Source organism: Diorhabda carinulata, chromosome 8, assembly GCF_026250575.1.
Source record: "Diorhabda carinulata isolate Delta chromosome 8, icDioCari1.1, whole genome shotgun sequence".
Taxonomy (NCBI): Eukaryota; Metazoa; Arthropoda; class Insecta; order Coleoptera; family Chrysomelidae; genus Diorhabda; species Diorhabda carinulata.
Window position 1 is genome coordinate 16,455,358 of NC_079467.1, and position 26,811 is coordinate 16,482,168.

The 26,811-nt window shown below is 33.5% G+C and overlaps 1 protein-coding gene across 4 annotated transcripts in view; it reads right to left on the reverse strand.

Annotated features, from left to right (window-relative positions):
* Positions 1-2,615: 2,615 nt before the first annotated feature.
* The window catches only part of LOC130897369 (tolloid-like protein 2), a 246,522-nt gene continuing 222,326 nt past the window's right edge, over positions 2,616-26,811 (reverse strand). For all 4 annotated transcript variants that reach the window (XM_057806196.1, XM_057806198.1, XM_057806195.1 and 1 more), the window contains 7 exons: positions 25,679-25,875; positions 25,031-25,259; positions 23,817-24,002; positions 23,013-23,230; positions 15,428-15,557; positions 14,430-14,611; positions 2,616-5,311 (listed from right to left, as the gene is read on the reverse strand). In XM_057806196.1, the coding sequence (XP_057662179.1) occupies positions 5,073-5,311; positions 14,430-14,611; positions 15,428-15,557; positions 23,013-23,230; positions 23,817-24,002; positions 25,031-25,259; positions 25,679-25,875 (1,381 nt within the window). In that variant the 3' untranslated portion in view covers positions 2,616-5,072. The remainder of the gene's footprint in view (positions 5,312-14,429; positions 14,612-15,427; positions 15,558-23,012; positions 23,231-23,816; positions 24,003-25,030; positions 25,260-25,678; positions 25,876-26,811) is intronic.

Here is a 26,811-nt window from a genome sequence, read left to right on the forward strand (position 1 = left end):
TAATGTGAGAAAAGCTCAAATAACGAGAAAGGGCGAGTTTCTTACGCTCTAATTTATAGTTTAGTAGTCAATTAATTAGATTCCCGTCAAGGAGGTTTTCCCACTGAAATTAATTTTCGCGGGAGAAGGTTTATTGGTGAGAAAATTTAGTATAAAACAGGTAAGTCAAGTTATTAGGTTTAGTCTACCTTCAGTCTCCGAAAACGATAACTTGGTTATCGAAACGCGTGTCAGATAGTGTAATTGTGCGTGTTGGTGTAGTGGTTGTGCATTCAGTGTGAATATCACCAACGGTTCCAGAAATTCCAACTTAAACACAATTATACTTATATAAATTTTGAATTTACTATTATTACCTACTTTTTATTGTCATATTGGATTGTATGCTTTATTTTCAAATAAAATTCATATCGCAAACTAACATTTTCAAATTTGAGAATTTATATTTTAGATGGAATTGTCTTTCTATGAGAAGAATCAAATATCCTTGCTATTTATTGGAAATATAGCAAACTATCACTGAATTAGCTATATCTAAAGTATCAGCAGAGAAAAGTATTAATTTCTATGCGTTATAAACTATGATAAATATTTATATATAATGAAAAAGTTGAAATTTTGTTTAAATTTTGAAGTGAATGCTCATGATAACAGCGTGATTATAATATCAACAGTTCATTCTAATGAATAATGGAGTCTTAAGTGATCATCATCGTCATTATAAAAATATAATGTTAATTAATTTTCACAAGCAAAAACACTATCATCTTGTGGGTATTGGAAAAACTTAATAGACAAATTTCAGTATCGTAGTTTGAATAATTTCCTAGATCGACTTAAACATCGTGTGTAGTATTTGCAGGATATGTTTTTGTATAATTTTGTTTTATTAGAAATCAAAACTTTACAGTTGGTTGGATTGTAAGCGAACTCCTACTGGCAGTCGTCTCCAGTGATATGACCTCTTCCACCATCTTTCAGGTCAACGAGTTTCTTCTGATACTTCATCCAGCTGGAGTTCTAAGATTGGATGGAATAGAGGATTGATGTGCAGTCTTTTTCAGTGTTTTTTACATTGATCTGCGATTACTTCTTGTATGTCAAGTATTTTCAATTATTCATGAAAACTTTGGTTTGAAACGTACCATATAATACGTAAAATTGTGGATTGACTCTTTTGGATGATACTTGTATTTGATTCACTAGCACATTTAGATAGCAGGAAATTATACATCAAAATTGGTTTGTTGAAAAAACTGGAGGACACTGGTCTGGTCTCTTCTCAATGTAAAAGTCCCTTGCACAGATATTTATTTATTAGTTTTGATTCACCACATATTTAGTCATGTTTCTTTATTATTTAATTGTCTTTGAATGTGAGGGTGAAGGATGCTGATGAATCCCATAAGAATTTCTAATTTATAATTCAAAGATTAGTGAATCTATTGAAGATTTGTTGTGAAAAAGAAGATATGACAATCAAATTTTCATCTTAGATAAAATCTTATTATGATAAAGTATATCAATAGTTTCCTCGTGACAATAAACAAAACAGAAATTTGCATTATATTCCATCATTCACAAATTTTATCACAGAAAGACACCATTTCAGTTAGAATTAACAGTATCCTCAATCAATATTCATATTATTATAATTTGTTGTTAAAATGTATTTATTCTAGATCGCTTCTGATTAGAAATTAGTTCATAAAACTACTAAAAATTTATGAAAAATACTCAAACAATTCGAATACAATTCATAGTTCAAATCTTTTTTAAAAATCAATTTTCAGTCAGAAAAGACCTAAAATCAAGCAAAATTTCAACAACTTCATACATATGTTTATCGTGGATTTCATTGTTTTAAGCAATAATTTGTTTAATGAACAGTTATTCAAGTTGAGTATTGAATACAAATAATTGATGAGTTTGCAATATCATGTCGAATTATAACAATGTAAACGAGAGTTGCTGGTTATGAGACTACGATTAGTAAATCTCTTCAAATGCCGAAAATATCGGTGACGCGGTATCGTGGAATGGCACTCCAAAGTAGAATAGCACTTTTATGAACATTTAACGGTTACTTCAATTGAAATCAATCTATTCTCAACTTACTGAATTAGTCACAGTCATAAAAATCATTTAAATGTTGTTATTACATATGTTTTTCCAAAAAAAAAATCGATCGATCGATTTTGAGATTGAGAACATTGAGAACGTCAATATAATGTGCAAAAGATCGTTACAGTTTCAGAAATTGTGTTTTATATAATATTATATTTTGATATAAATTATATAAATAGAAAGAGACTAAAAAGTTTCCTCTAAAACTGATAAATAATGCCCCTTGATGATTTAAAAGCCTAGCAATAAAGATTGTCAGTGTATGATGTTGAGAATTCTATACCTCACTTCAGCGTGTTGTTAATTCTACTAAAATAGATAGATTACTTCAAACTCCGCTATATCATATATGTCTCCAAAATAACACCAGGAGTTACATAAACTGCGGAAACACAACAAAGCACTGTAGGTCTCATAGTCTTATACCTTAAAGTCGCTAAATTGTTACTCTTCAATTCGTTTTGCTTGGATGCCATCTTCTTTGCGTCTTCTTCACTTGTTAAGGCTCTTTCCATCGTTCTATTTCCTTTCATCTTAGCTCTCCAGCCAACGCAGTCTTTTTGTCACTATAGCCGATCTCTGCCTGACCATATAATCCTCTAATCTATATACCTACTCGTTCTTCTTCTCAATTCATCTTGGTCCAGTTGTATCCTTTAAAAAAATTTTAACACTCCTATCTTACATGCATCTCATCTCTTCACGTATAACTATCCTATAGATTCTTGGCGTCGCTACCCTTGAGATATCTTTGGGTTTCCTATAGCTCCAATTGCCTCTTGCCAATTTCTGGTCTAATCTAACAAATATGGTTCAAAAACAACTGAGAATAATAATTAGGAAAATTCATGGACCAAGAATATATTAGAAAATGCAATTAAATCAAAAATTCTACGCCAGGGAATGAGAAAAATAACCAGATTGGAGATCCAGCGAGAAAAGATTGCCAAGAAGATCAGATTATACGAGATATGCAAAGTTTGATAAAACTTGCCGGAAACAAACAGATGCATAAAGAAATGAAGAACAACATTTGATGCTGCAAAAACATGTATTAAACTGTGAATAACTATTTAAACATTTGGGTTGAGCTTCCATAAAATACAGAGAAAAAATAGCTCAATTTAAACTCTTGAACGTTTGAACATTCCAATCCAAACCATGCAAAGGAAACGATTCCTATATCAGTATATCTATCTTAACCAGAATCAAAGCTTCCCAATTGATCTCGTTCATGACTGATATCAAACATTCCATCAAACCTACGAGAAATTTCTACCATGGTTTGTAATATTATTAAAAATCTTAACAATGAAGAATGCGCGTATTAAAAGTATCCGGTCACCTTCAGTAGAATTACGGTATCAAATTTAGTGTAGCCATAAGAAACACCAGCTGTTTTGTTCGATACTTGAAGAGGTAAACATAGAATGGAAGAACTGCGTCATTAATGCACCAGTGGTGCGTGTACAACGTTTTGTGGATTCCAAACAGTACCATCTGAATAATATCTTCAATATACAATCCACGAAAGGGTTTTAAAGAAATTAATCATAATATCTAATTAGCGTGACATATGATAATTAACACCCGGTGGAAACTACTGCATTGTTTCAACTACATAATTCAAAAGAATATACTAGATATTATTTCAAATGTTCTTTAGAACATATTGAAAGCCATATAACAAACCTGTGTTATTCATCTAGATCATAATTAATCAATATTTCAAGTGGAAAAATAAAATTACTAATTATTTTATGAGATTTGATAAGAAGAGAAAATGTAGGTTTTAAAGTTAGATTATAAGAATTATTGATGGTTGAAAGTTCTCATAAAATTTAAGCCATGTTTTTCAAGTACCTACGAACAAATTTTAAAAACGTAAGAGGAAAAAAATTGTCATTAGCTAGAGTTTCATGTAGCTTTATCGTTGGAATCAATTTCTCCAACAAACTGTGATAGATTTATATGACATCTATCAAATCACTAATATGTTTATTGGAGAACAAACTAAGTTTAAATTGGACAATAACTAACAATACTCTAGGCAACATCATCGAATTGGAATGTGAGAATATCCTAATTTTGTTTTTTGCCAAGCAATATTTGTTTGTATTATATAATGAAAGTACTCATTACACTCAAAAAATCACGAAAGGAATACATGAAGAAATTTTTTTAACCAACTATTTGCGTGAAAAGAATCTTGATAAATCTAACAAAAACAAAGTAGAACTTGCAATCTGGCCGATGTTGTTGACCATCTCGGTATTGAGGTTGTTTTTTTATAGTGAGATTAACTAATTGCGAAGTTACGAGAAGCCATTTTTGGTGTTGTAAATTGCACGCTCAATCGCTACAACTAACTTCAGTGCTGGCTCAAATCCCTCAGTCGTGTCCAAGCTACAGGCAATTAACGATTCGAATTCCATTGAATTGTGAAATGATATTAGTTTTTTATTTAGAAGTTGGGGGATGAAGAACTGTTGACATTCATCGCAGTTTCCCAAAAATGTTGAACAAGAGCCACAATATGAAGAGAATTACGTTTCTTAGACAGTTTTTGAAGACTATTAATATTAGAGGTACGACACCTATGAACGGTCAAAGTAATGTAGATCCTCTCTCACAATAAAATGAGCGACAAAGTTTGACTAAAAAGAAAATAATGACTACCTGTATTTTGAGACTTATTTTATCATTTAAGAGGCGTTGTTTTTCAATTTTGTTAAAGACAAATGCACAATTTCTTTCTAAAATCTAATTTTCCATTTTGTTGAAATTTGTAAACTAATATGGAAAAATGTATGCATAATTTAAACTCATAACTAATTCAGTCGATTAGATAGATCAATATTCAGACCCTGTTTTCTCGATAATATTGCTGACAACTTAAAAGTAAATGCAAGGTAACGTTTCGAAAGTGGCGCCTTCAACCATCATCAGACACTGTCCACGGACGCGAATCGTTCGCCTAATTCTTCGCAAAAGTGGATCGGAGGTTGACGCGATGTCCCCGGGACGGCTGGGACATTTATAGAACGATGCAATGCTCTTCTTCGACGTCTTCTTCTTTTTCTGTGGCAAATGATGCAAAGGAATACCAATATGAGCAAAATAACGGCGATGGCTATTAACCAGGAAAGACGAAATTTCTCTTTAGATTGTTCGTTTGACGTGCCTAGAACATAAAATTTATCCAATTTTTTCATTTGCTCAGGAATTTATTTTGATAAAATTAAACTGAATAATATATTTACCTCAATATGAATAACAGTATTATACAGTGCGTCGGTAAATAAGCACACAGGATGTACCAGTCTTACGACAAACTTGAAGATAGTGGTAATTTCGCTAAAAGAAACCCCCAGTACGTTCTAAAATTGGTGCGTCCTGTATGTTTATTCATGGACGTACTTCATAATACTTCAAAGAAAGGGATGAAAGAGTTAGTATATCTGGAAAATTTATTATTTCCTATACATAAGTTCTATATGTGATATTTTTCAGATAATTTGTTTTCCTTTTGTGTACAGCTTAGGGATGTATCGAAACTGGATCCCAAAATATTGTAATTTTTCACAAAATTTTCATTGTATGCTTAGAATCTACGATTAAGTACAGTTTAATTTTATACGGAGCAACATATTTCTAAAGTGTTACAGTTTTTCATTCACTTATTTTCAGGTTTTCCTCAATTTTTCTTCCATAATCGAGACAATAAAAGTATTTTTAGAGCTAGAGACTATTGTTTTCTCTTCAATAAAACTAAATTGTGATTCTTTTGTTATTATTCTAAGTCTCATATGTGAGAATTGAAATTGCGTGTTATAGTCTGAGCTGGAAGAAGAGTGGGTAATTTAAAAATAAAAATCTCATTCATTGTAGCTATAAATGCATTATCGTTTAGCAAAACATCGACATTTGTTCAATAGCACAAATCATGTGAAATTAAAGAAACGTACTAAAACGAGAAAGAAGTAAAGTTAGATTCACTCACGTGTGAGCTTTAGACAAGTAGGCATGCGCTGTTAACAGTGGAGGCGTCACGCTGGCCTCAGCAGCGGCAGCGTCAGCGCCAACAAAAGTGGTGGCAGTAGGTGCCGTAAGCTACGAGGCCGCCGAAGAGACGCGCGCGATACACCTGCACACACAAACATTACAAATTTAAACAAAGACATAAGCAGTGCTTCAAAATTCAGTTTCATACCAAGGAAGGTAGATGATACAGTTTTATTCGATGAATTGTAATAGTTTAGAAATGACTTCGAAGAATGGTTAATTATTAATATTTAATTTGAATGAATATCGTTTAAAATAATAATGCTTCCAACTGTTCTGTCTCTCTGATTACCAGAATCTATGTCAAAAGATCTTACAGTATCAGGTTTTTTATATTTGGTGAAACAGAAGTTGCATAGTCCGAAATCTTGTGCGAAAGTTGAACAAGAAGACTTTTAGCGTGAAACTTTAGAGGCTACTGTCATCATGAAGGCTCATATTTCAGATCTCTATTTGTACATCGTTTCAGTACCTCAAATGTATGTTGGAACTGAAAATTCTGTAAAATTTTAGCACATTTTCATCTGTTTCTGTTATCGACGGACATCTTGACTGAATCTTGTTCTTAACTGATATCTCTAGTTATTCCCCATTTGGTGGACTAGATTAAAAGATTTCCAAACTTTAAATGGAACTATATCCTAAAATATTCTTCAATATCCATATTTTACGAAAGATACTGGAAATAACAACCTACTAAATTGAATATAGTAGCAGATTAAGAAGACGGAGCAGGTTCAAATTCGCGATTGCTTGATATAACTTAGTACACTTTAAAGAGACGCTTCTATAAGAAATTATTCACTCGACTTTTCATTTTCATTATAATTTCATATGTTCATCAATAATCTCTTTTTCATCAAGCGTAGTCTAATTGGATCTATATAGTTTCATATAAATCATTATATTTTTTTAATTTCTATATCATCTTCGCCTTACAAGCTTCTTATAATTTTCTCTTAATCTGTTTCTACACCAACTTACATCTTTTCGTTCCTATAAGGGGGCTGATACTCGAGTTTTGAGATAGACATATAAAAACAAATATTTATAATTGGATATGGCTTTAGTGTTTTTCAAAATATTCTCCATTGAGATCAATACACTTTTTGTTTGCACTGCTGTGTTGTGGTGGAGGATGATTAGTCTTTTGCGATTTGTTTACTATTCAGAATTGACCGTTCTACTTTGATCTAATCGAACTAAGTGTTTCGTGAGCGTTGGTTTTGCTCGTCTGGAAGACCCATATAGTAAACACGAGTTTTCTCATGAGCGATTGCTAAATTATGTGGTATCCACCACGAAAAAATCTAATGCCCAAGTATGCCTCAATCTCAAGGGATTTGATATGACGATATTGAATATCAGTTTGCGCACAGCATCGATGATTTTTGACGACCTTCACGGAGCTCATCCTGCACTGAAGCGCGACAAAGATTGCTCAAGGTGGTGTGTCAGAGCGAATTGATCGGCACTGCTGTTAATTCAATCCACGTCGAAAGTCATAGAAAATTATTGCATGGAAATTTTCGCGATTTAATTCCATTTTCGGACCAAGATGAATGTAAACAACTCAAATAGCTTCCGTATGATATCACGTCTCATCAAAAATGTCAAATTCTATGATAGCAATGTTAAATTTAAGATATTTACCAATATCTAACTTGAGTGGCAACCTTCGTATTATAGATTTAACACTCCTTTTAAACGCTTTGAATCTTAGGAATTACTTTCTTCCATAGTTTCATCATCCACAGTATTCACTTCATTCGATATTTACATTAGTTTTTTTTATTCATTTGTTTTTGTTCAGTTCCAAACCTAGATATAATGCTACCAATAACTTTCCTATCAACCAAAAATTATACTGAATATACTTATTATATAATTGAATAAACTAATTGTCATCACCTTCCTCAGTTGAATTATAACCTACTGGGTTATCTAGTATAGCAGCTTTGCGTGTTATTCAAGCATCCTGGTTGGTCACATGAGTATCTGACTCAAATATAACAGAATTTGTTCGAACAGTACCGCTGTATTAGAAAACAAAATTTGTAAATTGACACTCGAGGTTCTTTGATATTTGTTTGCAAATATAAAAGTTGTTACGGAAATCCATGCAAAAAATTCGGAAGTGAGTGGATGACGTGAAAATAATGCTGTACCACGAGAAACAATTTCTCATACGACCCCTCGTTTCTAAGTTATATGCCTATAAAATTGCGGGATCTTGAGAGGATTTCACAAAGAGAACGTCCAAAAATATATTAACGCCAGAAAACAGTGAAAGTGCAGAATATCAATATTCAAAATTTAGGCATTCAAATATCTGAATATACAAAGTTTTAGCAGAAAGATATATCATATGCAACTTTTTCAACAATATATGAAGCTTCATAAGTTTTAAAAAGACTTTTTTATAAATGCAGTTGGTGCAAATTCAAGTTTTAATTTAGAAATCACGCAAAAAATTTGTTTTGTGGTTTAAAAAAAATAATTTTCCATTTAGCTAAAACACTCTCCCAAATAGCTCGAAAGGTAAGCGCAGAAATAGTATAACTTCGATTTTGTTGGTACTTATTGACAAATAGGCGCCAAGTGTTAGCTGCAATTTCTTCTTATTATATAGTTGAAGAGTTGAGTATATCAATCGTAGTAGCTCTGCGATTCCTCCAGCATTTGTTCTTGTCCTAACACCACTCCCTTGGGATGTGGAATAGGTCAGTTTCAAGAAGTATACGTTCAATAAGCTTGTCAATATTTCGTTCCAAAAGAAATCGATTCAATACTAATTTTATTATTCGAGATCAGGTGAGTCTATTCCGCTTGCAGTTCTTCTATCTGCCTGTCTTTCAAATACAAGGTGGATAGGCATAGACCTTGCTACAACCAGTACAGGTCAAATAACCTGCTTTCAGTCTATATAACAGTAGTTGTGACTGACCAAGTTTAATAACAATGGATCTAGGCTAAGCATCGAATATTTTAAATTTGACTTAATAGGTCCAGTGTTTGTTCGAAGTAGCTTCGGTGTTAATTCCGTGATTTTTTAAGCGTTCCTTTTTGTCCGGAGTATACTGTGTGGATGAGCCAGTTTTGAAGAAGTTGACAATAAGCAAGGCATCTCCTCGACTAATATGAAAGCTGAACTGGATTCTATTCAGGATAAATCCACTTCTTTGTAACATGTAAGTCAATGGAGTGGGAAGACGATAACTAATTTCTTCACAAGCTTAGACGTTACAGTTAAAATAGAAGTGACTACTAAGCCCCAATACGTGAACTGACGAATATTGAAACATTTGAAAAAAAACGTAATAGGCCTAAACGGCATGTTATTTTATAACAGAATATAAACTAGACCTTACAAATTACTAGGAGAATCATCACTGTTGTCGGCCAATTGAGGTAAAGAGAATCCACAAAGTGGTAATGGATTATATTTAAGTGGAAGTAGGAAACATAGTTGGCATTCCGTCTAATACATAGCATATTATCTAAGGGTTTATACATGCAAGATGGTGTCTCTCACACTGAGTGTTTTATTGAAGTGCTTAAAGCAGATCCATATCAGTATAGCAGAATTTTCACGGAGTTTCGTACCCATGGATGGAACACCAGATTATGATTCTATATCCAATATAAAAAAAACGATTCAAACTATGCACTGGAAAGGAAAAACCGGCTGCAGAGGATAAGAACATTTCACCAACAGAATGTCGGTTTTTTGTAACTATCTCTCAAGAAAAGGAAAAGTAACAATGGTGAGTAATGTCAGAGCTTTTGGCATATTTGAGCGGACCTTTTAAGCAAAATAGGCCTCACCTGGTATATAAGAAGATGTTATTTCATCACTACAAAACGGCATTGTAGTAGTCAAAATGATGGAAACAACTTGTGAAAATGATTCAGTACATAAATTGTTCAATATTGCCTCAATATTGCTGGGAAAAAATTTATTTTTTCCAAAATTTTGAGTCAGATACTTATGGGAGTATTCTCGAATTTGTTTAAGCCTCAAATCAGAACAATCAGTATTTCAAAAATCGGAAAAATATGATAAAAATTATCTGTATGGAAAAAAGTGAGATAAAAAGTTAATCCATAGCAAAGAGTTTTTAGCAGAATATATATATATATATATATATATATATATATATATATATATATATATATATATATATATTGATATAAAAAAAGTGAATTTTCGATTTTTTAATACAGATCTTCTCAATTGGACTTCATTACATATGCGTTAAACTTTGATAAATCATGGAAAATATCATAAATATCTGCTTTGAAATTCATTGAATGTGATAAAATGAATAATGGTTTCGCAAGTAAAATTATAGTCCTACATTCAACTGTTTACAAATATTGTGATATTACTCCTATTGAATGTTATCTACTTAACTGTGATAGGCATCGATAATCACTAAATGCTATTACAGCAAGCATCAGTATTTTGTCCATGCTTAGATATCTATGAAGATCGATGATGCAAGACAACAATCAAAAACAAGCGCAGATGAAGTTCAGCTGTTTGTTTCATGCAAGATGTCGCACTTGCAACATTATTGGTTATCTAATGTTTTGTTTTTCTCAGGAGCTTTTCAAAGGTTTTTTCATCAATCCTCAAATAATTTTTGTATGTTTTCTCGATTAATACTGTAGTTGTAGTTTTCCCTTGTTCTATCTAGCCAGAGCCTGGCACACCATCGCCTAGGTGTTCTCTTCTGTCCATCAGACTCCAAAAGCAAGGTAGCAGCAGATATAATTATTTTCAGTGAAGCAATAACCACTATTTTCTTTTTAACTCTACCTAGTTTTGTTATTTTCATTTTAAGCCGATCACAAAATATTGAATGAAATTTGAGGTTAAGAAATTGTTCACTTTTGCTTATGGAATTTGGATTAGTGGAATTATGATAGATTGGCAAGAGACTAGCATAATGTCAAGAAACGTGCAATATTCGTCCATGCAATATTTTTTTCTTTGCAATTTCTTGCTTGTTGTCTTGCATCATGTCAAGTAGCCTTAAGAAAAACATTGGATTCATATTGTGCCATCTTTTGAAGTTAGGCATGTATATAATTTCTCCAATGAATGGAAAAAGAATTAATGCTCTTAAAGATGCAGAATATCTCAATCATCAGATGTCAGAAAATATTTAGCAATTCGATAGTCTATTGCAACAGAGAATTGTTATTTGTTCATATACACCAAACGATATCAGCTTAATATTCAAGATGACACTTTCAACTACATTTCTCTGTATTATATCATCACTTACAGCTCTAGATAACTCCATGATGGAAATTTACCTGCTAGAAGATCATTACGTTCTTTATCTTGTCCTCATTCTTTTAGAAGGCATAGTTGTTATATTTTGCCCCTGCGGAGAAGGTGTTATTCACACATAAAACTAGAATTCGACTCGTGACTAGTTATAATCAACCCAAAAATTGGACAAAATATTGGGTAACTCATAGATATAAAGATTTTGGGAAACAGACCACGTAGTGCTTATTATGGAAAGTCTAGCGCAAGAAAGAATATTTATTTAGTAAAACATGCTCATAGAAACCGGAAAATTACAGTTTAGACTCGAAGAGGTAAATTTCAAGTACATTTCTGAGTATTATATCATTCCCAACAGCTCTAGACGATTCTTTGATGCAAATTCACCTGCTAGAAAACCATTAGGCTCTCCACTGTAATTTCGTGTCCTAAAGGGCATATATGTTATTTTTACGGAAGAGGGTTGCTATTTAATTTTGAGATAAACACTGATGTGAATATGTCAAATCTGACAATGTCATTTTTCATAGTGAACACACTCAGAACGTGCGATTTGAGCGTTGCATCAAGCTAGCAGCCAAATATTCGGAAAAATTGAAAAAAAATATATGAATCGAAAGGATTTTCAATGCTCCTTCTAAAAATCCAAACCCCGAATTTTCTCGTTGATTCGATGAAAAGGTATTAATTAAAACCGTGGTTGCAAATTCAGATTAGAAAATATTTTTTATTTCCGGCCCAAATTGTCCTCTATAAAAACTAAAAATACCTATCAAATGTTTCTAATTCTCTCGTTTTCATTATATTTTCCTTTTTGTCTAAAGTCTTAGGAAAACCTGGAAAAAAAATTAATTAATTATTCTGGATTATTCATTGCGCACATGTCTGTGAGTTGGCTGGGCGCGTGCGCAGAACTTGATGAATCGCAGTCTCCACGGGATGGAATAACGGTCGCTTGTTTTGATGTTTGAATCAATTTAAATTAAGTGATTGAAATAGTGTAGACGATAGGATATCGTTCTATTTACTAATTAATTAACGCAATTACAGTAATAAATGAATCACTCAAAAACCACGGCGTCGTTAGATTATACCCGTACACTTTTTAGAAACCAAGATTCTGTTAGTTTAGGTTATGTTTGGACGTTTCCGATTTAATTTTAATGAATTTCACAATAAGGAACAGCTCTTTCAAGGACTCAGTAAAAATTATCAGTCAAGGTAAATCGATAAATTATTTATTGCAATTTCTTTCTACAAAAAACAGTATGTAATAAATCAAATTGTTTCAGGGATTAATTATGGTTAAATTTACGAATCAAACAGGATAACAAGGTAAAATCCTTTCAATTCATATATTTTTTTCTAATTTTTCCGAATATTTAGCTGCTAGCTTGATGTAACTCAAATAAAGCTCTATTTGTGTTACATCAAATAGAGATTAGTTCGCCTTAGACACCATATAATTTGATATGTCAAAAAGAGCTAGTGTCTATTGGTATAAAGAAATTTAAAGACGTCTATAAGATCGTGATAGATGACAAATCATGGATCTATGCATATGAACCCAAAACTAAAACAACAATCGACTATATGGGTCTATAAAGACGAGCCAAATCCAACAAAAGAAGTTCGCTCACGAAGCACTTTGAAGAAGATTGTCTATTCTTAATGGAACACCTGAATTTTTTGCCAAAAGTGTTTGAAAAAATGAAGAAAACCAATCACGGACGAATTATTCTTTACCATGACAATGCAAGCTTCCTCACATCAGCTCAAATAAAAACGTTTTTAAACAGTCCAAACATCGAATTGATGGGTTAATCGCCGTTCGGCACCCAATGATTCCTTTTTATTCCTGGAAATCAAAACGTAAGGCGAGGTCAACGTTTTTATACACATGCAGAAGAGATCGATACGTTCCAATAGGTACCTCAATCAGAATTTGAAAAATGCTTCGACAATTGGTTCAGACGCGTACAAAAGTGTACTGACCTTAATAGAGAATATTTCAAGAAACAAAGAAGCCATATCCAATTATAAATATTTGTTCTCACTTGTCTATCTCAAAATTAAGTATCAACCCTCGTATTAACATATAAAGCCAAAATTTGACTCTATGATCGTGACACCTCACATGGATTTTGGAGAGAACCAGATCATCTCCGCAAAGCAACTACCATTCATCCGTTATTTATACTAAATGTAGCGATTTAGCTTAAAACGTACTAAAAGCAGAATGTATAAGGATATTGAATCAACCAGCTATATCTCTTGATATCAATCCAATCGAAAACATGTGGGATTTCATTACCAAAACCATTTACAATTATGTTAACTCATATCAGACTGCAGATGAGTTATAAACTATCAATTTAAATGTGTATTCAGTTTTCCAGCATATAAATTGAAAGGCGTAGTTGACTCAACATGGATTCTTATGACTTCTCCCTCTTGAATCAATAAAATAGTTTGTGCTGTAAAGTCTTAAAAACTACATTTCTTCTGGTAGTGCCTAAGTCTATAATACATAGATTGCAAATTCAGACCATAAAGGAAGAATTCACAGTTGAGATGAAAACAAAATAGTTTATATTGCTAAAATTGAAATCATAATTGAAACATGACTATAGATAAACGATCAAAGCTGTTGGAAGTCTGTCTAAAGATAATTTGAAATTGAATATAGATCTAAAGTTGGAATATTTTGTACTGCAAAATATATTTGGTCTCTTGGTAGATAGGCTTCATAAGAATAAGAAAAAAACTGCAGGAAGGAATCTATATAAAGACCACAGTAGATTTAGAAAAAGCAACAAGCAGTTAGTTAGAACATCTCAATGAATTTCAAAGATATCAAGTGCAGCAATCTTATAATACGAATTTACACATACAAAACACAGTAATGCATAACTACCATCGAATCACTTACAATCCTCCTCGTCTGATTCGTCGTCTGCTCCACAATTATTGACCTTGTTACACCGTAATTTGTCAGGAATGCAGAACCCCGACTTAACGCATTGGAATTCGTCGCAGCTTGGTCCTTCTATCACTTCAGTCCAGACCGCTCGAAATCCTTGAGCACCAACAGCTTTGTCAGCCGTTATGAAGCTAAAAATGTATTATATTATAGGCTTCGTAATATGTAGAGAATAAAATAGATGTACCAAAAGGTGAATATTTTCTACCATGTTTTTATACCTACGATAGTTTAGTTAATCGTAGAAAAACAAAAAAATGTTACTATTTTTCTCTTGAAATGATTTCATAAAATGGGATATTAGTCGAAGAAAAGAAGCAAAAAACGTCAAGTCTAGGAATTTCCACATCTACAGTGGATAAAGATGCAACAAAGAGCATTCGATTCGATAGAGCATCAAGAAAATTTGTTAACCAAAATTAAGAAATGGAAATTGCATTTGTACAGGGGAAAATCTATTATTGAAGGAAAATGTTACATGAAATGAATTCAATTGTACTACTCGGCGGTTTTGGAGATCACTGAACACAAATATCTTGACAAAGATGACCTGCGACGTACCTGGTGTCAGCGTTACCCGAGGTACCGATATCGTTTAAATAAGCTTGAAGACATTTAGTATCAATAAAAATTACACAATTGCCTCGGCCACTGTGCATCATGAATATGATATTTTGCGGATGGTAGTGCACCGTTTATAGGAGATAAATTAGTAATTGAGAGAAAGATCATATGATGAAGAAGTTCCTGAATGACCTAATCATATTTATAGAACACTAGAACTATCTTCCTTCTTCTTTTCGCATCGAGTTGTCTCTGTTTGGTGGCTTGTAATAATTAATTGTCTTGTATTTTTGTAAAAATTCATACCAATACTTCTGTAATGGTTTTTTAGGCATTTTCTGATGATAGAATACCAAAATATTGTGAAATAAATAAGGGCTTACCTAAACCTCATCGCATTGGACGTAGAAACGTACTGCCACTTATCGTTTATACCTTTTTCACCACAAAGTTCGATGGGGGTAGAGGAAACATCAGTCCACAGCCTAAATACCGCAGCAGGACATCCTCGCGCTGTGAAAATCACGTTAATTATATAATACTCAGATTGTGGATTGAGTCAATTTATATTAAGATATATATTAAACCAGAGCTTAGTACTCTTAGTACCGGTTAGAAGAAATGCTTTTTGAATAGCTCTATTATATATTTTTTGATGTCTTAATTGGTACAGTGAACAAATATCCCTTTAACTTAACTTTAACTTTAACTTATAGGGGACTTTGAATGTAGTGGTTTTCACTAACAAACAGTAACACATTTACAGGGTGCAGTAATCAATTCTGCATTTTTGAAATAAATGAATAGATGCATTTTCTAAAATTATATAATCTTATTTTGCATTAAAAAGCCTAGACGAAAAAAAGCTGTTCATAATCAACGTTTAAAAATAATATCGGTAAGATGGCGTCCTGCCCGATTCATGTATTCTTGTAGGCGATTGTCCATTAGGTCATGAAGCTCTAAGGAATTACCAATCGGATTCTTTCCTTGAGTACTTCAACCGCACAAGGTTGTTCTCCACTTTCTATAAATCCCCACAAGAAAAAATCACATGGTGTGAGATCGGGTGAGGCTTATGAATCGCTCCGTTTTTGGATAACACACGATTCGGGAGAATCTCATCAACTATATTCACGCTCACACTAGTGTGATTCCGTCTTGTTAGTTAATCATTCACTACATGTTGACGAATACCGCCCTGTGTTCACAGAAACAGACTGCCCTCTTCCATTTTCTAAAAATATGGGTTTATGATTCCCGATTATCATAAGGCACACCACTATTTTGTAATGGTGACGGTGTAAATCTCACCTCACGATTCTTCGGACTGATTTGTCGGAACTATCACGCGTTCAACATTCTCAGAAGATCGAATGGATCACCCACAACTTCATTGAATTTATTGCGATTAATAGAATGAGTACGAAAATGACAATACCGGTTTGGTAAAAACCTTTCTCAAAAAACGCGCGGTGCTGATCTTTGACCACTGTTCCATGACGACTAAAATGTTTTGAGTTGGGGTACATAACGGCAACCTTGACAACTCGCTTCGCTCATTTTCATTTGTATCCCTGACGCACCCTGTATTAGAAATGGGTCATGTGTATTCTGACAATAAATTTTATGTTGCGAAAGCTGCTTCCAGTTTCTGCAATAATATGTGCTTCGTTTCATTGAGTACAGTGTGAGCTCCTAGTATGGCACATATTGTTCTTTTGGCAGCAAACGTCAAATCTTTGTGATATTAAAGAGCATAACAGAAGAACTACGGAACATATATTTTGTAGTCGAACAATATCTAATCAGTAGCGCGCGGATTTCTAGCTATTATTCCATAAGTAATTTCTGATGGCAGATGTATTTTGATCACATATATGCATGAATTTCAATAAAAGGATTCACAGGGTTATTTTTTTCTGTTCCATTATGCCTTTTTTTCAGCTTTAATGCATTTATTTTTTTGTTTCCAGTTTTATAAATATTTTAACACTTAGTGGTGTATTTGGTGCTAATTTTGTACATTTACTTTTCGGTATGTAACAGTTTTTAATATATTTGCCAATTTCCGGTTGACTTATTTTATATTACCTAAGCCACATCGTCACAACATCGTACTAGCGCTACCCAGTACATGTCAATTGTTCGTGGAATTCCGTAAGCCGATTTGGGAAAGAGAAATTTGAGCAGAAAGAATTCAACTTTGATTTATGTAAAATGATGATATCTTGCAATATTCCATTACCAAAACTATATAACAGTAATTTTAGTTCATTTCTACAAAAATACACGAGCAGACATATTCCTGCCGAATGTACTTCACGTAAAAACTAAATTGACTTGGTTTACAACAACGTAATCGAAAAAATGAAACAGAAAATTGGAAATAATTATATATGGTTTTGTGTAGATGAAACTACAGATTCATGTGGTCGATATATAGCGCACTTAATGATAGGAATATTGAACGAAGATTGCCCTACTAATGCTTTTTTAGTAGGTGCTAAGCAGCTAGAACAAACAAATAGTATTACATATCAAAACAATAATAACACTATTACGAGATTTATTAACGATGAGTTAACGAAATTCTTTTTGCCGAGCCCCGTTCCAAGTGAAAAAATTTTGCTAATGCTTTACAAATTTAAAATTTTTTATGTGCATTTAACACATTGCACTTGCATGGCGCATAGCCTTAATCGTGTAGCTGAAACTATTCGAACACAGTTTCCTTTGGTCAATGATTTGATCAAAACTGGAAAGAAAGTTTTCTTAAAAGTTCCATTGAGGGTTCAATTATTTCGGGATAGAATACCAGAAGTACCACTTCCTCCTGAATCGGTTATTACCAGATGGGGTACGTGATTGGATGCTGCCAACTATTATGTGGATCACTTTTAGTCTGTTAAGGAAATTATATTAGAGTTCCCTAAATCGGCTTCTCAACAGATTGAAAAGTGTCAAGAGATTGTAAAAAATGAAGATGTGAAACAAAACTTGGCGTTTATTAAGGCTAAATACAGCTTTGTTAGCCAAGCTATAACAAGACACTTCCTTTTGTAGATGTTGTGGAAATAATCGAAACATTTAAGAACGAGACCTCAAAAGTACGTGGTGCTTCAGGAGTTTCAATTTTTAATAAATTGACTGAAGTGCTAAATAAAAATGAGGGTATAGAGGTAAAGAGTTAAATTTTCTTGAACATCTTGCAATAGATGCAACTATTGTTCCTAAATTTAAATATGCACCAATTACCATCACAAAAATATGTGCTGAGTGATAGAAGAATAGGATTTACTGTTGACAATTTAGAAAGGCAATTAGTTATTGGTTTATTCAAAGACGAGTAGTTTGTAATGCTTAAAATTTCATTTGTTCCTATTATTTAGTATTTTATTATTAGTATTTAGTATCTTATGACGAAATGACTTAAATTTCCATGTTTTTTGTGTAAAACTGTGTTATATTGATAAAGATATTCATTTTTATGAATTACTTTTCCTGGTTTTTCTTTAAATCTCATGCATATTTATAAGCTTATTATCAGAAAATGTTTCGCTTTTTTAAGCGCCTAGTTCAAGTTTTTTTTTTTTGTTTTTTTCCCCTAAGTGTTGATGTAACTACTAAAAGAAGATACTGTCATCTTCTCAACTTTCGGCTCCCTACATGCTATGGATAGTGATTTTAAACCATCAAACTCATATCACATCAACCAAAACTATTTTCACAAGCCGAGCTGAAAGATTTCTAGTGGAAGATTTAGTCTTTCCATAAAACCTTTCCGAATCACCGGCTAAAGGGGAGCAAAAAAATTGCTTGCTCCAGAAACTACCTTCCCTTATATAGAAATCGTGGAGCCAGTTTTTTTGAATATTTTGCACAGAATGGACAATTTGTGTACTGACAAGCAATTGCTGAGAGAGTTATTTCCTTCGGAGTACCTTCTAACAAAAAACAGTTTATCAGCTCATCAAAAAAGCTTAAAAGTTACTCTTCAATGTAAGGTCAATGTTTTTGCTTATGTTCAGGATGGTCATTTAGTTCAGTCAAAGGACTACTATACAAATCTAGAGGAATTACTCAATTAATACGATATGAAAAGTACAACTGGGAACTGTGCGGAGGTCTAGAAATTTAAGGCTTTCTTTTTAGCAGTACGAAATTTCCATGTTTCCTGTGTGAGTGGGATGCTAGGAACTGAGAAGAGCATTTGGGAAAAAACGACAGATCACAAAAAACATCAACTATACTTTCACCAATTCATATCAACTTTTTGAGGTGTTAAATAAAGAAAAAGAATTCCTTATTATAAAAATCAATCTACACTCAAGAGCAAACAAAATCACTAAGGCAACACCTTTGCAATTGTAACTGGCAAAAAAACTGATCACGAAATTGTATTTTTCTTATTAAAATCTTGGAGATAATAGTTTCAAAATGAAATATAATATCGTCCATAGTCCAACAATATGTTATGATCTGTAACCAGCCTTTTTATGCTTGTTTACAATAGTACCAATGAGTGGTAACTAAATAAATAGTTATCTACATGAACTACCACTATCAGTTAGCCATCAAACGCCAATCGATACACATCTTCGTTAACAACAAACAAGAATTATACAAGAAAATGAACACAACAACTGTTGAAGCTTCTGAAGCGGTCGGTATTGCGACAAGAGCGGAAACAGCGAGAAATGGTCGGTGTCCTGAACATGAGTCAGTTTGAATATTTCAGAGTTTGCCGTCTCTACAAAGTAAATTTTATCGAAAAAGCGGTTCCAGAAAAAAAAAGGTGCACATCCAAGAGAGATGACCGATTTATTTTCAGCACATCGCTGAGAAATCGAGCCCTCATTGTTGTCCAACGAGATCTCCGAGACTGGACGGTCAGGAGAAGACTCCGTTCTCTTCTCATACGAAAGTAGAGTGTGCCTGCATGGTACCGATTGAAGAGGACGAGTCTTCTATTGTAACTGGCGGTGGAGTGAAGAGATTAACAGAAATTCGATCACTTCGTTCATCATGCCAGTTTCATTTGGTCTAGAACTCCGGCAACAGGGAAAAAATTAGACCTTAAAACAGCGCTCACTGAAGAATGGGATAGCATCGAACAAGATTGAGTGCAGGAACTTATTCTATGCATAGAAAAACGATTGGAGGCTCTTATTAGCGCGAGGACAGTGAGCTATGAATATTGATAGGTTAACTCCAAATAAATTATTTTGACGAACTTTTATTTTCATTATTTAAGATTCCGTTCCGTTTGCTATTTTTTCTTTTCCAACAAAGTATTCAATAACAAAATAGACTACCCAATATAAAGCTAAGACTAATTGTGTTTTTGAGACAATAAAAAGAAATGAAGAGATTGCTTGCTAGAGACTTTTAACCACGAGCATGCGACTTGAGTCGACTTTTTGCACACGGGTGTATGTTGAGATTGTTGAAAATAAGTTGAAAAATTATAATTTTGTTATGAGCATTTAAATTCACTTCTCATATTATCAATTGGACTAGCTGCCAGAAAATCGTGGTAACGTGAGTGGAGAGCAAGATCAAAGACGTCGTCAAGATATTCAAGACCCGTGAAAACGGCAAGGGAGCTGGGACACAAAAATGATGGCCGACTATTAAGTAATATAAACGAAATATTTTCCTTCAGCTGAATATAGAAGAAAAAGAGTCGAAAAAGTTCTTATCTACAGAGAAAATGATCTTTGAAGAAGCGTAAAGAATAAATTTCGGTATGAATATTTTGTATATTTTTGTATATTTTTCTTCGAATTTCTGTAAAGAAATAGTATTTCTTTGGTTTTAGCATGGTCTATTCTACTTAAATGGAGGAGGACACAAAGAGACTTGAGCAACAATAACTCAAGAATGTGTGAACAAGTATAATCAAACCATCACTCAGGAACCGGATTTGCGTCAAGTTATTTACTGTATGGAAAAGATGTCAGGATTTTACCAAATGAATTAAAACTGAAAAAATCATATAGCAATGGTAGTTGGGCTACCGAGAGAAAAATAGCTTTTGAGAATACCATTAGATCCCATAATTATAAGATTAAATTTGACAAAAACAGATAATTATATGAATTAAATGAAGGAGATTGGTATTTGTCGAAAATGGAAATAAACTAAATAGGAAAAAACTAGATGAATCAAGAATAGGACCATCCAAAATTTTTTACATAGCTGATGCTAGACATATAAAAACAAGAAAAGTCTCATAAAAAACATAGATAGTACGTGAAGAGGTGAGAAGGAAACTTTATTCAAATCTGCTTCAGCTGGGAGAAAGGTCGGAGGGTAGATGTAAGGCAATTTCTTTAGTTTTAAACATGGTCTATTTTACTTATCTGCAGTTCATGATAGATGTCAATTTTTATTGGAATATGGTATGTAGGAATGGAGGTCATAAGAAATATTACTTATCTAAGAAAGAATAGAAAAAAATATGATATAGTTTATCAACATCACATATATAGTGAATTTGTTATAATAAAATAAAATCTTCGTTTTCATAGCATCACATGTATTTATTTCGACGATAACTCAGAAAATTAACTTAAACATATTATAAAACTAGCTAGCGAAACAAAATTCGGTGTTTTTCCTATATTTTTTATTTTTTTTTATTTCAGTAACATGCCTCGACAGCGCTGGTCATTGGCACGAAAAAACAATCATAAGATACATAAGTTAAATAAAGGACTGTTACAAATATATTACAATACATAAATTAATTATATTTTCTCATACAGCTTGGTGGCGTTAAGAAACTCCACGATTTTCCTCATTTCGTCGGGCCGTTAAGTGTCTCCTTGAGGTTGGTTATCATATGAATCTGTTGATATGCGGTAGAGTATTATCTGCAGTCGGTGAGGATGTGCTTAACAGACACAGGAACTTGACAAGTTCGGCAGACAGGACGACATCAAATAGCCGTGAGTAAGTTTCGTGTGGTTGATGCGAAGTCTTCTTATAGTCACAGCTTCTCTCCTATTTAAAAAGTTTAGGGAAAGGTGAGAGGTAGATGGGTGGATGTTATGTAATGCTGTAGTAATCTTGCTCCATGTATCGCGCCTAAATTTTTGAATTAGGTGTGAAGTTAGTGTTCACATCATTGGCAAGCTGAACTGGGATTTTAGGATGATTCTTTGTGGCTTCCTTGGCATGGCGATCTGACATTCATTTCCAGCAATTCCAGGGTGCGATGGAAGCCAGATGAGAGAGACTATTATATCAAGATATATATGTTTTGAACTATTGGATGGTCGGTGAATATGGTTGTAATTAACTGTATGGATGGAAGAGAGTCAGTACATATGGCGATATGTTTATGAAGGGGAGAAATAAATTTGGAAGCTGTAAAGTTCACCAGTGTAAGTACTGCACGTCGAGGGTTAGCGGAAAGAACTTATGAGTTCGTGATTTGTAGTGTCTGCGCAACCGACACTGAATTCAGCTTTGGAGGCTTCCGTGTAGAAAATTAGGTCGAAGGATTTTCATTCCTGATTCCTCCACCTTATTTCTTAAAAATAATCCCACATGATACAAAATAACTAGGAGAAGACATTAAATCAGCGCTACAAAATCGCTGATTGCAATTTTTAAATCAACTTTCAAAACATGCAGAACTGATTATACGTCGCTAGAACCCACATGTCTTTTCTTTTTTGTGTACATATTCTACGTTTTCCATAATAGGGTCCAGGACATTGATTGATCTGTGTATGAATTCATATTCTCGTGATAGTTGCCAGTTTTGGATAAGGTAAGCAAATTTATTCAGTTTAAAAAACATCATGGAAGGTACCTTTTTTACCAGAGGGTGCTTTTTAAACTCTCGTTATCAATTAAAATGACATATTCAATATCTCCTAATTACTATTCAAGTTTATTTTCAAATAGCTTGTAGAAAAACTGATATACTAATTTGCAAAACATGATACTTACTTTGAGGATCTCCCTCAATTCCAAACTTCTCGAAAACCAACAACACTTTATATTTCGGTCTGACAGTAATATACCAGTTGCAGCTTCTCGAAGTTTGATTCTTTGACGGAGCTTCGTAATTTTTCGGAAAATTGGGACTACTAATTTCGCCTGAATCCAAACTACTAACATTACCACCGCAATCGCCAAAAATAGATTTGGCAGTGTCGAAACTATACCTGTTGAATGAACAAATTTTAGTATGATGACATGACAACTTATCTCGATATGCCCGAAAAATTGATAAATTTTGAGTTACCTCGAGATGAAAATAAGGAAAGATGACAAATATTACATCAGGAAGAGAAACGCATTTGAAACAAATTTGAAGGCAGAGAAGGAACAAAGTAGGAGAGAATTATTATTATGGGATTATCAGTAGAACATTCTAGACGCCGTCAAAAAGTCAGTTCTTAATTTCTGGTGATAGGAATTGCTTAAAATAAGCCATTGAGTAGTTGCCCTTTTTCTGAAACTAGAGCCCACGCCAAAGAAATGGATAAATTTCACTGATCAATATTGAGATCTAGTTTAAAGAAACAGGCCTTGTATTTCTCTACCTCAATTAAACCCTGCAGAGGAGCAATTCCTATATCAGGGCAAACTCCAACAAACCTTATCCCACCTTATTTATATCCTATGAATGTTTCTCTCTAAATTGAAAATGAACTGATTTTATTTATGTTTCAAGAAAAGTCAATGAATCTAGGTACAGAAAAAAAGTTATTTGTGTTATTTTAATTGGATATTTGAAAACAAATTCACCTTGCTTTGAAACCGCTATAAACGCCTTCAGAATCCGAATGAAGGACAATTTTCAGTCCAGTAGCGCCTCTTGGAGATTCTATGGGTCCAGGTGCGGATGTTTGACAATATCTCCCAATTTTCGTTTCTGAACCATCACGGTAGACGTTAAATATTTCGATCCAATCTTCTTGACAAAGAGTAGTTCTAAAAATTTCATCCATACTCAATAATAATTATTGACAATTCAACAAAATTCGCTTAGAAATTTAAAAAAGCAATAAATGAAATACCATTTTCTCAAACACTCCATCGTACTTAGGATATGAGTAATAACAACTATTGCCCTGAAAGTAGAAGCAGATATTTCTACTTACAATACTGATTTTTGTCTCACGTTTGTTCAGCTCCATCATTTTACTAATGGTTTTCCGTTCATTCTTTGCCTCATTTTCATAGTTTGCCTCTTGAGTACAAAATAAAGAGGTCAACATAAGTCAGGCAGCGCTCTATAACAATCGGCATAAGCCCGGCAACGCTCATAAGTCTGGCAATGCTATCAAGATCTCGTAGGTCCTTACTTTTTGAGAGTCACGTGACGGGCCAAAGTTATCTGGAAATGCTCGACGATTTATGTGGGCAAATGGGCAACGATCCAACACTTATGCAGGATAAAGCTTCGTCGCACTATGCGATATATTTGCGGTAGTATCTTAAAGTTTATTCTGAAGAATAAATAGTCAGACGAGGATTCGTTGAGTGAACCGTACGGTGAAGTAATCTGACACCTTGTGGTTTTTTCCTGTGGGGCTTTTTAAAGTACCACGTTTTTTTCCAGAGAACAAAGCATCTTTCCTGACTTTCAAACTGCAATTGAAGAAAAATTTGAAATTTATCGCAGGCAGCTTGACATGCTTCGCCGGATCTGCCTCTCTGTTGAGAAACGTTACCGTAAATGCATTTATCAAACTGAGTATCTATTTGAACACAACAGAAACCCTTTTTCCAGTCTCTTCTGTAATTTTCCAGTCTCTTCTGTAATTTCTTTCGATAAATTCATTTTGACGCTGCATTTCTTTCTCTTATACAAATTTGTTGTCTAACTTATGACGACCTCTGTAGAAGCTAATTAAAGAAACAAATGGTTCATTTTTCTACCTAACAGACATGTTTCTATCTTCAACCCAGCATAACTTATGGAAATTCAAAGAAAAAATAAAATTTGGAACACTCACCCATAGGAACCAATAGATGCATTAACACCGTCTGCGCGTATTTTGAAATTGTCAAAAACTAAAGTGACCTGTTCGTTATTAGTGGCCAAAAAGAGATAGGTGCAATTGGTGTCGCTTGGATAATTCGAAGGATATCGAGGAGAATTGAATTCCCCCTTCTTTTTACTGGTGCTCAAATACGTGAACGAACAGGAACCATCCGGTGCTGCAGTACCAGGAATTCTATATTCTGTAAATTGAATAGATTTGTTAATATTGGTAACGTATCTTTAACAGTTTTAAAAAAACTTCATTTTCAGTAGTAGTAGTTTCAAGGTGTTAGAGGAGGTATAGTAATAAATTAAACAAAGCCAGACAAGGCAGGGGAACATTTTCTTATTGGTGATTGTAAGTATTAATATTCTAAAAACATTTTATTCTATTGACTGATCTGCAGAAAATTTTGCTGCAGGCTCTTGGAATGATAGACAATAAATGCCGTTGTAAAATAGTGTACAACCGGTCACTCCTTGCCAATTAAGCATGGTTTGCACTGCGGAGTAACGAAGAGTGGAGCTTAAAACTATAACACAAGTTAAGCACCAGTAGATTGATCTGTTTTGGGAGTTTTCTCGAAATTTCAATAGAACATTCAGATGAAAAACTTACCAGTCTCAAAAGAATAGTTGGCTTTGAAACCCCGACCCATAAGTTCTCCACTACTGAACACCATCACTAATCTGGGACCATCGGAAACCACGAGTGTAGGTTTCGTATTTTCTCCGCACATTTCATAGTCGAACTTGTCATATGAATCCGTAGTCTCCTGGCCTTTTAAGTAGATTTTCAAATATCCATCGGAACAACTACAATGGAAAAAAAATGTCACGTTCATAAAATAGGGTCTTACAATTTTTTTTTATTCATAACTGGATCTAAGAGATTTCATATAATTACTGACTTCCATCTTCGTCGATAATAAAATCTTATTGATTCGATTTGCAGTTATTTGGGAAACAAGAATAACGAGGAGGTAGATATTTTGTCATGAAAGGAGCGCAAATGTCTTTCATTATACCACAGAGTTTTTGTGAATCATGGAAAAGCATAATTACAAAGAAGAAGCATTACTTTGCTACAGAACTGGACCACTTTAAGAAGCTCCTTCGCTACTTTGATGTTGTGTTATCGAAAAAATATATCGATTTTACCTTAAAATGCTTCTTTACACCTCAAGAATGGATTAATGGAGCTGGGTCTAGTAGCTTCCATGAGGAATGGGAAGAAGCTCCATATTAAAAATATTACAAAATGTTTTCCATAGCAAGTAAATGCATAAAATGTTTCGGAAAAGAAATTTATGAGTATAAAGATACGATTTCCTAGAATCCTGGTCAGATACTAGATTTTATGATAATTCCGAGCTGGAGAGTGAGCTGTGAATAGTATTCCACAACAGCAGGTCTGATTGTGGCATGAAATGAATCTTGAAGTTGCAGGGTAACGTCGCCTCCTGTTTAATCTACAGACATAAGTGTTTCAGTATTATGGTTCATATCCTGTATATATTTCTTCCAATATTATCCTTTCTCAAGAGCAAAGAGAAATATACTATTGATGCGCAATGGAAAGAGACTGATTATAAATGCAACGCAGGAGGTCATTGGTACAAAAGATATGAGAAAACATAACGAATGGTTTGACCATGGATGTACAAAAAAAAATAAAAGAAAAAATAGAAGCTAGGTTGAAATGGCTACCAAACGATAGGTTCCAAAGTGATAATGATACAATAGTATAAG